Below are 13,638 nucleotides of genomic sequence, written 5' to 3'. Positions count from 1 at the left end.
TGGACGGTGTTGAACATCTTTTCATGTGTTGTTCTGCCTTCTGCATATCTCCTGTTCAGTGACCGTTCAGAGCTTTTGCTCGTTTCTCATTTGCTCATTCTCAAAGTGGGTTGTTTTCCTGTTGTTGATTTTTCAGAGTTCTTAATATATTCTAGTTACAAGTCCCTCGTCAAATATTGTAGTTGCGATTTGTAAATATTTTCTTCCAGTCGATGGCTTGTCTTTTCATTCTCTTATCAGTGCCTTTCGCAGAGGAAATTTTCTAATTTTGATGGGAATTTGGGTTACTAAGGCAGTTTTAGTGTTGGATCTGAGACTTCTGCCTACCTCACTCAAAGTCACAGACACTCTTCTCTGTATTTTTCTAAAAGTCTTATACCTTTACGTTTACATTTAGGTCTGTGATCTATTTTAAGTAAATTCCTGTGTAAGGCATGAGGGTGGGTTTTTTGGGTAATTTTAATATAAGAGATCAAGTTCCAGGGACATTTTAAAAAAATGTTTTGCATCTTGGTATCCAAGTGTTCTAGCATCATTTGTTGAAAAGACTACCCTTTCTTCACTGAATTTCTTCTGAGATTTTTTTAAAACTCAGTTGACCATATTTAGGTGAATCTCTCTGGACCCTCTGGTCTGTTTCATTGATTTATGTCTCTTCTTTTGCAAATGCTACACTGTCTTGAGAACTGCAGCTTGCTAGTAAGTCTGGAAATGAAGTACTTCCGTGAATTCATCAACTCTGTTCTTTCTTGGCTACACTTGGTCCTTTGTCCATCATACAAATGTTGGAATCGGCTTGTCTCTATCTACAAACATGCCAGCTAGAATTCTGATCGGGATTACATCGAATCTCTACATCAGTTGAAGGGGGAGAATTCACATCTTCACAAAATTGAATCTTCCAGTTCATGACCATACTGTTCTCTCTGTTCATTTAGCTCTTCTTTGATTAATTTCATCAGTACTTTGCTGTTTTCCGCATTCCGATCACGAACATGTTTTGTTAGATTTATACTTAGTGCTTTCGTTTTATGGTGCTCTTGTAAATGGAACTTTAAAATAAATTCCAATTGTTCTTTGTTTGACGATAGACATACAATTGATTTTTTTTAAACTTTAAGTATGATGTTAGCTTTAGTTGTTTTTTGGTGGTGTTTTTTTTTTGTTTTTGTAGATGGTCTTTACCGGACTTAGGGAGTTTCCTTCTATTTCTAATTTGCTGAGAATTTTTACCATGAGTGGATGTTTAATTTTGTCAAATGATTTTTCTGCATCTATGGATACGATTACATTTTGTTTCTTTTTACTTCTGTGAGTATAATGAATTACATTAACTGACGCAGACAACAAAAAATACACAATCTTTTTATGTATTGCTGGATTCGGTTCACTAATATTTCTCGTCTATTTTTGTCTATGTTCAATTAGGATATTGATCTTCTTTTCTTGTCCTACCTTTGATTTTGGTAGCAGGGTGGTATTGGCTTCATTAACCTGATTTGGGAAGCGTTCCATAAAAAGAGTTAAAAACTGTCCTTCTGTCTTCTCTTTTCTGGAAGCGATTGTGTAGAGTTGGTATTATTCTTCCTTACATGTTTGGTAGAATGAGTCAGTGAGACCATGGAGATTTCTTTTATTCAGAAGATTTTTGCCTCTCCTTCTGCAAGAGGTGGTCCCAGTGTCGGCCTGACCGTAACGCCGTGGCGATGCTGTTCAGCTCTGTCCAGCATGGGCATGTCTCAGGGATGCATCTGGACTCTTCAAAGGCTTCATGACGCTTCTTTGGGTTGCTCCCATGCATGCACAGTGCAGAGCGAGCCCAGAATGTGCACAGGTTCTACGCGGAATCAGGGGGTCCTTTCTGCACTCTCTCCCTCTGGGATACTCTTTGGCTCCCGGGCGCCTTCTTTCCTAACCCTCTGGCTGAGAGTCATTGTTTCTGTCAACTTTATTGCCCTGTGTGTCACACAGCCCTGCACTGCCAGGATGCCCGCTGGGCAAAGCAGGAGACGGGAGAAAGAGAGAGAGAGAGAAGGGATAGGAGGAACTCCCCCACACAACTCAGACCGCGAGGGCCCTTTCTTCAGCTCCTCTGGCCAGAGAGAAGGGGTTTCTCTTGCATTTTAGGTTCGCTGTCCCTGCCACTGCCTACCCCTGCCACAGAAGCACGGCCAGCAAGTGGGGCTGGCTCTGGGGCAGCCAGAGAAAGAAAAGAGAAAGAAATTGGGGATTCCCCCAAACTCTCGGGCTCCTGGGAGCCCCTCTTCCTTGCCCTCTGTCTACAAAGAGGGGGGTTCTCCAGGGCTTTTGCTGTCGATGCTGGGAGACAGGAGGGAGAACCCCGGGAAGCTCACCATACCTGTATCTTCAGGGCGGAAAATGGAGAAAATGACAAAAACCCTGCTATGGCGAGGTCATGAGAGGGGAGCAGACCTGGCTCTGTGCCCACCCAGCGATGAGAGTGGGGACAATACTTAAAATTAGGGGCGCCGGGTGTTGAGTTCTTACAGCCGGGACGCGGTACTTCACCCCCACAGCACTCCCCAGGGTGGTTCCCACTATTATCCTCATTGGACAGATAGGAAACGGAGGCCCAGAGAGGGTAATCACTGGCTCATGGCACACAGCCAGAAAGGAACAGAGCCAGGGCTCAGCCTTGTGCCTGATTCTCCGGTTCGAGGAATTAACAGCAACCTGCCCTGCTTCATGCTGTGAGATCTGTTGCTTGGTTCTTATCTCTGTTAAAGTGCATGAAATGCCATTTTATGGCTGTGCGTTTGTCTGTATTCCTTTTAAATGTTAAGCCCTTCAAGGTCAGAGCTCACAGGTTTCCCCTGGGCATCCCTAGTGTCAGTCCAGCACTTCCAGGGCAGAGTGGGCCCTCGACGTTTGTTGAATGACTAATAAATGGATAGATGGCATTCCCAGTATCCATCCTTTACATTTGGACCACAGAGACCCTGTGAGAAGGTAGCAAGGAGAGAAATTGTCTTTATAATGTTTGCAGGCTGGCTGGAGGCCTCCTGGAATTTTCCAGTGAACTAGGTCACCCAGAGAGCCTGGGCTGCAGATGGCGTGCTCTGGAGAGACAGCACCGAGGGCGTGGCCCCTCGCACAGACTCTGAAACTGCAGCTCTTTCTCAGAGTGGCCACACACAGAGTTGCCAGATTTAGCAAATAAAAATGCAGGAGGCCCAGTTAAATTTGAATCAGATCATTTTTCACTATGATTTTTTGCTGCAAGTATATCCAGTGAAATATTTGGGATATTCTTACACCAAAAAATGATTTTGTTGTTGTTTCTCTGAAATTCAGATTGCGCTGGGTGACGATTTTACCTAAGGGCCTGTCTCCCAGCCCTTACCATGCGACTATCCCTTTAGGACCGTCTACACCTGACCCTGGCTTTCTCAGCATCGCGAAGGCTCCTGAGCACCGGGCGTGGCCTTGGCCAGCACTCATCTGAGCTGGCCCTGGGTAAGCGAGGCTCAGGGAGGGAAGCAGAACCAGGTGTCTTGGCCCTGAGCAGCACCAGAGTGCCCCCACCCACTGGAGATGGGGACAATATGGATATTTCTACCCTCGTATGAGTTTAACTTTGAAACCCACAGTCCAGGAGCATCAGATCCTATGCGTGGCTGGGCTGCCCCAGGGGCCTTATGGTGGAGGGTCTGGTGGGATCCAGCATGAAGCCAGCAAGCCCACTTTCCAGAACCTCCAGCAACAAACACCCATTGTCTCTTGCTTCCGTTCCCTGAAGCATGGACATTATTCTGGAAATGTCTGCCAGAGCCACCTCTGGTTACGCTTTGAAGATTTCCTTTTGAAAGCATTTTCTGTTTCCTCTGGAGAGGCCCAGCTTAGGGGAGATTTATCTAACCTCCCTCTTCTTGGCAGGAACAGATGGGGACCCGGAGGCCAACCCCCTCCTTGGAGCAGCTCTGCTTTGTATGGGGGTGGGGGGGGTGTTGGAAGAGGGATGGGGTGGGAACTGTGTGAATCTCCATGGATGGTGCCCTGGGGTCCAGACAGCTGCACCTTCCTGGAACTCCCCCTCCCCCCACGCTTGGCCACCAAGCACCACACAGTGACTCGAGCACCGAGGGATGGGGAGAGCCCCCGGGCCCGCAGTGGTGATCGTAACCCACTTCCTCTGTGACCCACTCCACTGCTCAAAGCATTGCTCTGAAAGTTAGAGGTTGAAAAATACCAAAAAGTAACAGACACCCACGTGCCCAGTGACCAGAAGAAACTCTTTTTAATATTTCATCCTGTTTGCTCATCTCTTCTTAGAGTAAAATGTTATAGACAAATCCAGTGTCCTTTGCCCCCAACCCTCCGAGGCGGCCGCTTTGGGAGCCTGGCTCACGCATTTATAATCCTTGGCTTCCTATGTGCCGACCTATGCATAATACATTTTGTAGGCATGCTTTGAATGTCAGGGATGCTATCTGAGTTTATTTGGTGACCCCCCCACCTCCCCACCGCAGAAGGCGTCTTGCACCTGCTGGCTGTCCCCATCGGTGAGGCAGTGTTTGGCATTTCCCCTGTGCTTCTTGGGAAAGCTGAGCTTGGACAGGTTAGCTTCAGAAATGGGCCCAGGTCCCCTGGCCAGGAACTGCTGGCTCTAGGCTGAATCTCGACGTGCCTTCAGAATTCCCGGCCAGTGGTCCTGGAATTCGTTTGTTCACCCTATATCTTCTGAGCCCCAGCTCTGTTCTAGGCACTGGGGGTGCTGCGGGACACCGGGAAGGCTCCTGCCCTCCTGAAAATTACCGTCGGAAAGCACAGCCTTGATCGACGGCACAGACTTTGAACTGTCACCTGTCCTGGTGTCCCCTCTTCAACCAGCCAACAGATTTTTTTTTTCTGACCTGGCCGTGACCACCTCCTCTGCTGGGGAAATGAGCTCCCCCCTCCTCCAGCCCCTGCCCCACCCTGTGACTCAGCAGCACGATGCCCGGGATCTTGTTCGCTCTTCTGCAGGGTGTGGAGTTAAAGGTCTATCACCCCCAAATCTGCTCTGAGCTGAAACCTCATCCAAGGGTTCCACTCCCAGGGGGCCAGTGACCACACCTGCCCACTGGTGTGAGAAGGCCCCTTTGTCCCTCAGTGGGGGCGGGAGGGCATCTCCAAGGGACCTTCCAGATGCTTCTCTCACCACCTGTTTCCAGGGTGACTCCAGCCACCGTCCCGCACTCTGACCATTGAGTCCTCCTGGTCAGCTCTTTCCAACTTCCCAATAGTGCAATTGAGGCTGACCTTTTTATTTGTTGATTTCTATTCCTGAGATTTTGCCATTTAAACTTGTTTTCACATCTATGGACACTTTAAATGTAAAATGTTTTACAAAGGAAAAAAAAAAACCATCAAAACAACCAAACACCTGAGACAGATGGATCGAATGACAGTGCTGGCCAGACTGGGAACATCTCTCAGCCTAAACACAAGTTGGGGCGTAGGGGGGCCGTCTGTTGCACCTGCAAGAGAGCGCCTGATTAATTGGTCGCATAAAAGGGAGAGTCTGGAAACGCCAGGTTCCCCATTCCCTCCCTTCAGCTTAAGCAGCTGGATAAGAGATGCGTGCAAGGCTCCTGGTTCTGGATTTCTACAAGAACGGTAAAAGGAAAGAATATGAGGAATTACTGAGTGACTGTCTTGGGCCACATTTTATCATCTATGATTTTATTTCCTCCTTGCAAGAATCCTGCTGGTTCCACTGAAGAAGATGAATTATCTTTTGCTCTCAGGCAAGTGGGTTAAAGGCCCCACCCCGGCTCTACTACATGTGATGAAGCAGGATTCACCCCCGGGTCTTTCTAGCACCAGAACCCACCCTTGTGCCCACACTCGGAGGCAACAGCATCGATCGGACACCAGCCATGATCTCTGGTAGTGCCGAGCTGTCTGTCATGGCAGGTGCAGGGTAGGGGGCGGGGGGGTGCTCACCCTGTGGAGAATGCACCGTCCCTCCTCGGGGGTCCCTGGGACCGGGTCGATGGAGTACAGCTGGTGGGGAGCCCTTCTGCTGACTCCATTAATTCCACAGGGTCGTGTTTGTCACGGTTTTTGTGTTAACGGTGAGGTTGAGGAAACTTGAGTAGGTTACATGCTTGCCTTCCAGAGAGTTCCCTGTGTAGCAGGAGGCTGACCTCCAGTTAGGTGAGCCTCTGGATACGTCACCCGACAGGGCAAAGAGACTTTGCAGGTATGATTAAGGTTAAGGATCTTGAAAGCAGGGGTGCCTGTGTGGCCCAGTCGGTTAAGCATCCGACTCTTGGTTTTGGCTCAGGTCATAATCTTGGGGTCATGAGATGGAGCCCTGCATTGGGCTCCACGCCCAATGGGGAGTCTGCTTGAGAATCTCTCCTTCTGCCTCTGCCTCCCCCTACCATGTGCTCTCTCTCCCTCTCTCAAATAAATAAATAAATCTTAAAAAAAAGGGGGGGGAGGGGGATCTTGAGATCAGGGATGATCCTGGATTACCCAAGTGAGCCCCATAGCATCACCAGGGTCCTCATGAGGGAAGCGGGAGGGTCAGGGAGAGGTTGGAAGATGCCATACTGCAGGCTTGGGAGACCGAGGAAGGGGCCACGGGCCAACGTGGGCGCCTCTGGAAGCTGGAAGAGGCAGGAACACAGCGAGCACCATGGTGGTAGCCGGGTGAGACCCGTGTAGACTTCCGGCCTCCGGGCCTGGAAGGGAATACATGTGTGTCCGTTTAGGCTGCTACGTTTGTGGCAACTCGCTAAGGCCACCATAGGAAACCAACACAGGGACACTGTGCGCAGGGGAGCAGAGTGTGGGAAGGCACGCAGGGTGGAGGGGTGCCGGGTGGAGAGCTGGAGGCGGGGCCAGGTGCACCTGGGGCTGCTCTCTTCCCCCGCCCCAGAAGCTCCATCCAGTTTTCCCCCTTTCCCCCAGTGACTTGATGCAAATACCCATTGACCTGGCCCACCCCGGAGAGAGGTGAGGGGGGCATAAGTGTCACCGGAGACCCCAGTGGGTCCCACGGCACAGTGCAGTGGAGGGAGGGCCTCTGCCCAGAAATGCAGCAGGGCCCTGGCTGGGGGAGAGGGATGGAGAAGTGTCACCGGCAGAGGACTGGGGTTAGTTCTGGGGTCCGGTGGGCCCAGGGGAGGCAGCTTCGGACGGAGTCCAGGCTCATGGGGAGGGAGAAAGTGGGGCTTCCTGCCCTGGCCTGAGCCCCCTCTCTAAGATGCTGCCAGTAGGGTTTCTGTGGCTTCACCGCAATCCTGCTTTCGCTGTGGGGTCTGAGGAAGACCCTAGAGAAGGGCGGGCCCATGGGGTGGCTGGAGCGCTGGCTGCGGTGGGGGTGGGGGAGAGGAACTGCGTCCCTCCGCGAACCCCGCAGGTGGCAGGTAGAAGTGGGGGCCTCAGGGAGAGGCCGTCAGCCAACGTAGGAGTGACAGCCGTTCTTCCGAGTTGAGAGAAGCTGTCATTCATCAGTCAGCGGCCAGGGTTTTATTAGGCACCGCTGTATGCCAGACCTATTGCAAGGCTCCCTCCCGGAATCCCTGGTCCCGCCTCCCGGAGCTTCCAGGCCTCTGGGGAAGCAGACAGGAGGAACTGTGTCTCGGGTCGGGTGCCTGCGAGGCCAGCACGTGGTCTTGGGGACACACGGGAGGGAGGCCTCCAGTGGGGAGCACCGTTGGCTGAGACCTAAAGTAGACCTAAAGTCACCAGCTTGGGGCCAAGAGGAGGTCACAGCTCTCTTCTTTAAACTCTGAATTGTATTTCTCATGGCATGCATGTCAATTGTTCTCATTCGTGTTTGTCCCGATAGCCATTCATACACACCAAATATGTTCATTGAACTCAACATGTTAATTTAACATACGACTGAAACATAACACACGTGTAAGAAGGGACACATACACAAATGCAGCGCGGGCTGTGTCCTCACACCGTGAACACGCCCCTGGGAGCAGCGGCCCCTGAGGCTGGGCCCCTGGTCTGTCCCGAGATCCCCAGTGGCCCTGCTGTCACTGCACCCCCAGGCTGATAGCTGGCAGGTCCCCACCTAAATAAAGGACAGAGCCGTGTCGTGGATGAACTGCCAAGCTCCTCTGAGCGAACCCAGAGGCGCTGCTCTTCTCGGCCAAGCAGGTGCTCCCCAAGGCCGCTGGGATTCAGCCGACCAAGCGCAGAGCTGCCAGAAGGGGGCCTCCCTACGTCAATCTTGATGGTTTGCATTCCCATCAGATGGGTTCTCTTTCTTCTTCCCTCCCTGCTCTCCTCTGGCCTCTCCTTCCTCCCTGCTCTCGTCCTCCCCGACCGGAGCATGGAGCCCTGAAAGCAGGGGCTCCATCCGTCTTGCTCACCACTGTATCCAGAGTGTGGAATCGTGGCACTTAATCAATACACCCCATACGTATTTGTCCGATGAGTGGCAGAGTGAGGTGGCCCCCGATTTGCTCCCCTGTGGTCCGAGTCCTCCTGGGGACAGTGATCTTTACGGCTCCAGGCCCCAACGTGGAGTCTGAACCCGGAGTCGGGGTGGCTGTGTGCAGAGCGGGCAGCTCTCGACCTTGACTCCACCACGATTTCAAGCTGTAACCTTGACCTCTGCTTACCCATCTGTGAAATGGGGATATCGTGGTACCTCCAACAGGACAGCTGAGTAGTTAATTAAAATCTCTTGCACATCCCCTGAGGATGGCAGGGCCTCCGTGCTGGTTGTAGTAAGTGCTCAATAAATGTGAGCTGAAGGAACGCTTAACTGATCAGCGTTCATTCACTCAGGGGCCCTGGTGCAACACACACGCCATGGGCCCTAGCAGATGCTGGAGTCCACCCTGGAGCCGAGGGCACATCCAGGGGCGGCCTGGAAGGGCCCAGGAGGCCTGGAGCAGGGAGGGTCTCTTCATGGCTCTATGGAGGGTCACCCCCTCCTTTGAGCAGCCCGCCTCCACACCCCCAGCCTGGAGCCTTTACTCCGGTCTCTGGAATGCAAACGCCTGGCATCCGGGCTTTGGGAGTTAGAATCGCTCTTCTGGGGAGCCTGTCCTTGTGCACCAGGAGCTCTGAAGTGTCCGTACCCATGGACTCAGAAGTCCCCTGTCTGGGAGTCTGCCGCGATAAATAAAAAAAGCACGTGGAAGCGTGTATGTACGCCCGAATGTAGGAATAGGATGTTTATCTGTGTGTGGTTTTGTTTTTTTTTAACATAAGAACATAATAATATGCATTACTTGTTTCAGGGGTACAGGTCTGTGGTTCACCAGTCTTACACAACACCCAGTGCTCACCACGACACATACCCTCCCCAATGCCGTCACCCAGCCTCCCCATCCCCCCACCTCCCTCCCCTCCAGCAACCTGCAGTTTGTTTCCCAAGATTAAAAGTCTCTTATGGTTTGTCTCCCTCTCTGGTTTCGTCTTGTTTCATTTTTTTCTCCCTTCGCCTATGATCCTCTGCGTTGTTTCTTAAATTCGTATCGGTGAGATCATATGATAATAGTCTTTCTCTAACTGAGTTATTTAGTTTAGCATACTACCCTCTAGTTCCATTCACGTCATTGCAAATGGCAAGATTTCATTTTTTGATGGCTGAGCAATATTCCATTGTATATAACGACCACATCTTCTTTATCCATTCACCTGTCAATGGACATCTGGGCTCTTTCCATAGTTTGGCTATTGTGGACATGGCTGCTATGAACATTGAGGTGCAGGTGCCCCTTCAAATCACTATGTTTGTATCCTTCGGGTAAATACCCAGTAGAGCGATTGCTGGGTCGTAGGGTGGCTCTATTTTTAACTTTTTGAGGACGCTCCATGCTGTTTTCCAGAGTGGCTGCACCAGTTTGCATTCCCACCAACAGTGTAGGAGGGTTTCTCCTTCCTCCACATCCTCGCCAACATCCGTCATTTCCTGACTTGTTAATTTTAGCCATTCTGACTGCATTATTTATAAAAGGAAGAATATAAAATTCCTGAACCTCCAATTGTAGGGGGGTGGTTAAATTGGGGTTTTATTTGTGGTAAAATAGTCTACAATGGGTAAAATGGTGTTTTGATGGCATTTTTATACCAAAGTTTATATAAAACCACATGTTTAAACATGTTTTCTCTCTGTCTCTCTCACACACACTCACGTTGAAAAAAGGTGCAAAAGAAAAATATCACCTTGTTAACAGTGATTATCCTAAAGCAGCGAGGCTGATTCTCACTTTTTCTTTTTCCTCTATTTCTTAACGTTCTGTGCTGAGCTTCATGACTTTACAAAGAGAAGAAGGAGGAAGACATTTTACAACCCATGCTGGCATGGCTTACAGAGGGGGTCTGTAGGTCTCTGTGATGGCCCGCAGCTGTGGATGAGCCGTGTGCCTTAATGTCTCCATCTGCAAAATGGGCATCAGGGTGTCTGCCTCGGAGCATTGCCGTCTCCACTAACTTGTGTAGCTTAAAGTCGGCACTGTCCGTGGTAACAAATAGAAGGAGAGCCCCCTGCCATGCTGTGTGTGCACACGGGGTTGCTTGACCCTGCAGATGTCCCTCTGGAAGGCGATTCCTCCCGAGGCCCCATGCGCCCAGGTTAATTCTCTCTCTCCCTCTCCGCAGCTGCCCATGATGGGAGGCGCCTTCATGGACTCGCCCAACGAGGACTTCAGCACGGAGTACTCCCTCTTTAACTCCTCCACCAACGTCCATGCGGCCTCCAACGGCCAGGGCCAGCTGGAAGAGCCTCCGCGGTCCTCCAACGACGCGGTCTTGCTCTGGATTGCCATCATAGCGACACTGGGGAACATTGTGGTGGTTGGGGTGGTGTATGCCTTCACCTTCTGAGGTTTGGGGCGCCCGTGAGCTCCAGGCTGGCTCAGGCGCGCTGGGCTCACAGCCTCGGGGCACCGGCACTGTTGGCCTTTGGCGCTGCCCACCTCCTGGAACCAGGAGTTCTGACCACGCGCCCACGGCCTCTCCAGGGACAGCGACCAGGCATCAGGAATTCCCCCCAAGCAGCCCTGATTTCCAGTGTTCTGTGCTGTGGTCAAGCTGATCCAGAAAACATGGGAGTGTGAGCTTCCAGCCCCTCGTGGCGTGATGCGGCCAAGCCTTCGCGAGGAGCAAATTGGGGAATTTTGAAACTGTATTCCAAGAACGTAAGATGAGAGGAAACAGCCGGTTAGGTGTGAAATATGGACGTGGTGGGACGATCGCTTCCTGGCGGTAAATAATCACGTATGTGTCTTGTTTTTATTCCAACTTACCACACCTGGGGTGTGGGGTGCCGGGCAAGAGCAGCCCTCAAAACTGGAGTGTTCCCAGCCCAGCCTTGGTCTCCCACTCAGCCCTTTGGAATGCGGTGCTGGTGACCTGGGCCATAGAACGTTCCTCGTTTGACTTGGACAGGGCACCTTTGTCACCAGACACTTGGCCCCTTTTGAGACCCAGATGCATCAGGAAATCCAAGGACAGGGGGATGACTGTGACGGGGTGAGATGTCCATGGGTGGGGGGTTCTCTGCCGGACAGACTTGCTCTTCTTTTTCAAGAGAGAAGCAGCACCTTTAAACCGTAGACCTGCCAGGTGGTCAAGTCTTCAGACCAGCCGCCGGAAGATGCTCTTTACTCTCCGAGGAATCTCGGGATTTAGAGATGACAGGCTCACGCCCACCTGATCTTCTGACAGCTGGGGGAGAGAGGCACGATTTGCCCGTGATCACAGGGCAGGAGGGACGTTTCCTGACTCAGCCTGGGGCTGTCTCGGCCGGATGAAGCACTCTCTTAAGCAAATCCCTGCTTCTCAGCTGCTCTCGGGGAGAATGCCCAGCGGGTCTGGAAGCTGTGTGCCAGGGGTGGGGGCGGGGGCAGCGGGGCAGGCGCAGCGGGGCGGGGGCAGCGGGGCAGGCGCAGCGGGGCGGGGGCAGCGTGCTCACACACCTGCATTTTACACCGGGTCCTGCTCCCGTGTTCTCTTGCAGGCGTGAATGTGCTCTGTCCGCGTCAGCCTCCTTAACCGTCCTCCGAGTCAGTGGCTCGGGGGTCTGGCAAGGAAGGGAGCCTCCCGTGCAGACTAGCACAGGATGGGACACACTGGGGGAGAGGGGTAGCATGGAGAAGGACTCACTCTTCTGTCCTTAGGAAAGGTGCCTGCAGGGTACCCCCCTCCCCCAGATAGCTCCCCTGTGCCGAGCAGAGTGGGAGAGGCTCACAGGCACGCTCCCTCGCTTGCAGGCCAGGAGTGGCTATCTCCTTGCTTTCTCCCCGTGCTGTGCAAAAGAACATAAGGGGTCTAAACTTTCCCTCTGTGGTGGGGAAACTTAAAAGACTGGGTGGGAAGCCCTGGTGCTGTTTGGGGACAATTGCAAAAAGGCTGATTGTGTCCCCGTGGTCTCAGGAGACATGGCTGCTCCTGATGACAGGCAAAGGGACATCTTCATTGTCCAGAGGCAGCCACTCGTCTGCGAGGTTGGCGCTGAGCTGCTGTGATAACAGGATTACCAGCCTGACCTCCAGACAGCGTCCGCAGACGGCCACCAGCTCCTATCAGCCACATCTGTCTGTGCGGCCATGCGTAAACCCACAAAGGCTTCGGCTCAGGTGGAGGTCGAGAGTGCAGAGCTGGCGTGACCTTCGCAGAGAGGGAGAAGGGATGGGGGACCTTCTGCGTGGGCTCCTTCTGGAATCACTGACAGGGCCGTGCTCTCAGCAGGACCAGGTCAGGGGGGCTGGGCTGGGGGGTCAGCCATTGCACACCCATCATCCCAGCTGCTTCTCGAGCGAACGCTTCCCGGTCTCAAGCCCCCACGCGTGCCCCATGAGCAGTGGCTTTCTGAGACAGGTGTTTTCCTGAGAACCCAAGGAGGAGGTCCAGAGCCGGGGTGGGGAGGAGCCAAGGCGCTGCTTGGTGTCTTGGGGGGGGAGTCACTGCAGCCCAGATATTCTGAGTCCTTACCTTCTGACCCCACATCCCCAAAGGAGCCCCGTAGAGAGGCAGGTGGCGGCTCCTGTTCTCCAAATGCCCTGTGACGACGGCAGTGGGAGCTCTAGAAGATTCTGTGTGCTGTGACCGTGGAGGAGCAGAGTGTGTGGTCCCCGCTCTGAGTATCTAGGGCAGCCCTGGCAGGCCGGGGGTTCTCTGGATAATTCTGGGCATGGGGGTCTCCCCCCTGAAGGCTTTCTTTTCCCCTGGTGTAAATGCCAGTTAAATTCAACTTTCAAGGATTTCTCCCTCTTTAGTTAGGGCCACAGACACAGCCTGGAGCCTAGGGGCCATCTTGTCCAAAGTCTGCATTCGGGGTCACTCCATCCCAGTCTCCTATGATGTTTGGATCTGGTTTTTTCCACCATCACTTAGGTAACAGCGAGGATAGACGTGCACGTGGACGTCCAATGAAGGGTAAAGGGCAGATTTGCAGCCAGAGGGTGTGCTGTGCTGTCCCTCCTGCTGTACTCAGCTGGGCCCTGTCTTGGATGTTAGGTAACGGGCAGGAGGCACCGTCCGAGCATTGTGTCCAGGCACCGTGCTAGACCCCCATGCACCTGTTTTATCTGTACGATCACCTTACAGCATCGTTGCTCCAATACATATGGAACCAGAAGCTCAGAGGAGCAGAGTAACTTGCCTGAGGCCACACAGCATGAAAGTGACAAGCTGGTATTTGAGGCTGGA

The 13,638-nt window shown here is 52.5% G+C and overlaps 1 protein-coding gene across 1 annotated transcript in view; it reads left to right on the top strand.

Moving 5' to 3' along the window:
* CUNH14orf132 (chromosome unknown C14orf132 homolog) overlaps positions 1-11,821 on the top strand; it is a 41,556-nt gene extending 29,735 nt beyond the window's left edge. Inside the window, exon 2 of the mRNA XM_026515359.4 lies at positions 10,588-11,821. Within this exon, the coding sequence (XP_026371144.1) occupies positions 10,588-10,812 (225 nt within the window). The 3' untranslated portion in view covers positions 10,813-11,821. The remainder of the gene's footprint in view (positions 1-10,587) is intronic.
* The last annotated feature ends 1,817 nt before the right edge of the window (positions 11,822-13,638 follow it).

Source organism: Ursus arctos, unplaced genomic scaffold (assembly GCF_023065955.2).
Source record: "Ursus arctos isolate Adak ecotype North America unplaced genomic scaffold, UrsArc2.0 scaffold_25, whole genome shotgun sequence".
Lineage (NCBI taxonomy): Eukaryota > Metazoa > Chordata > Mammalia > Carnivora > Ursidae > Ursus > Ursus arctos.
This window is presented reverse-complemented; position numbering and strand designations above follow the sequence as displayed.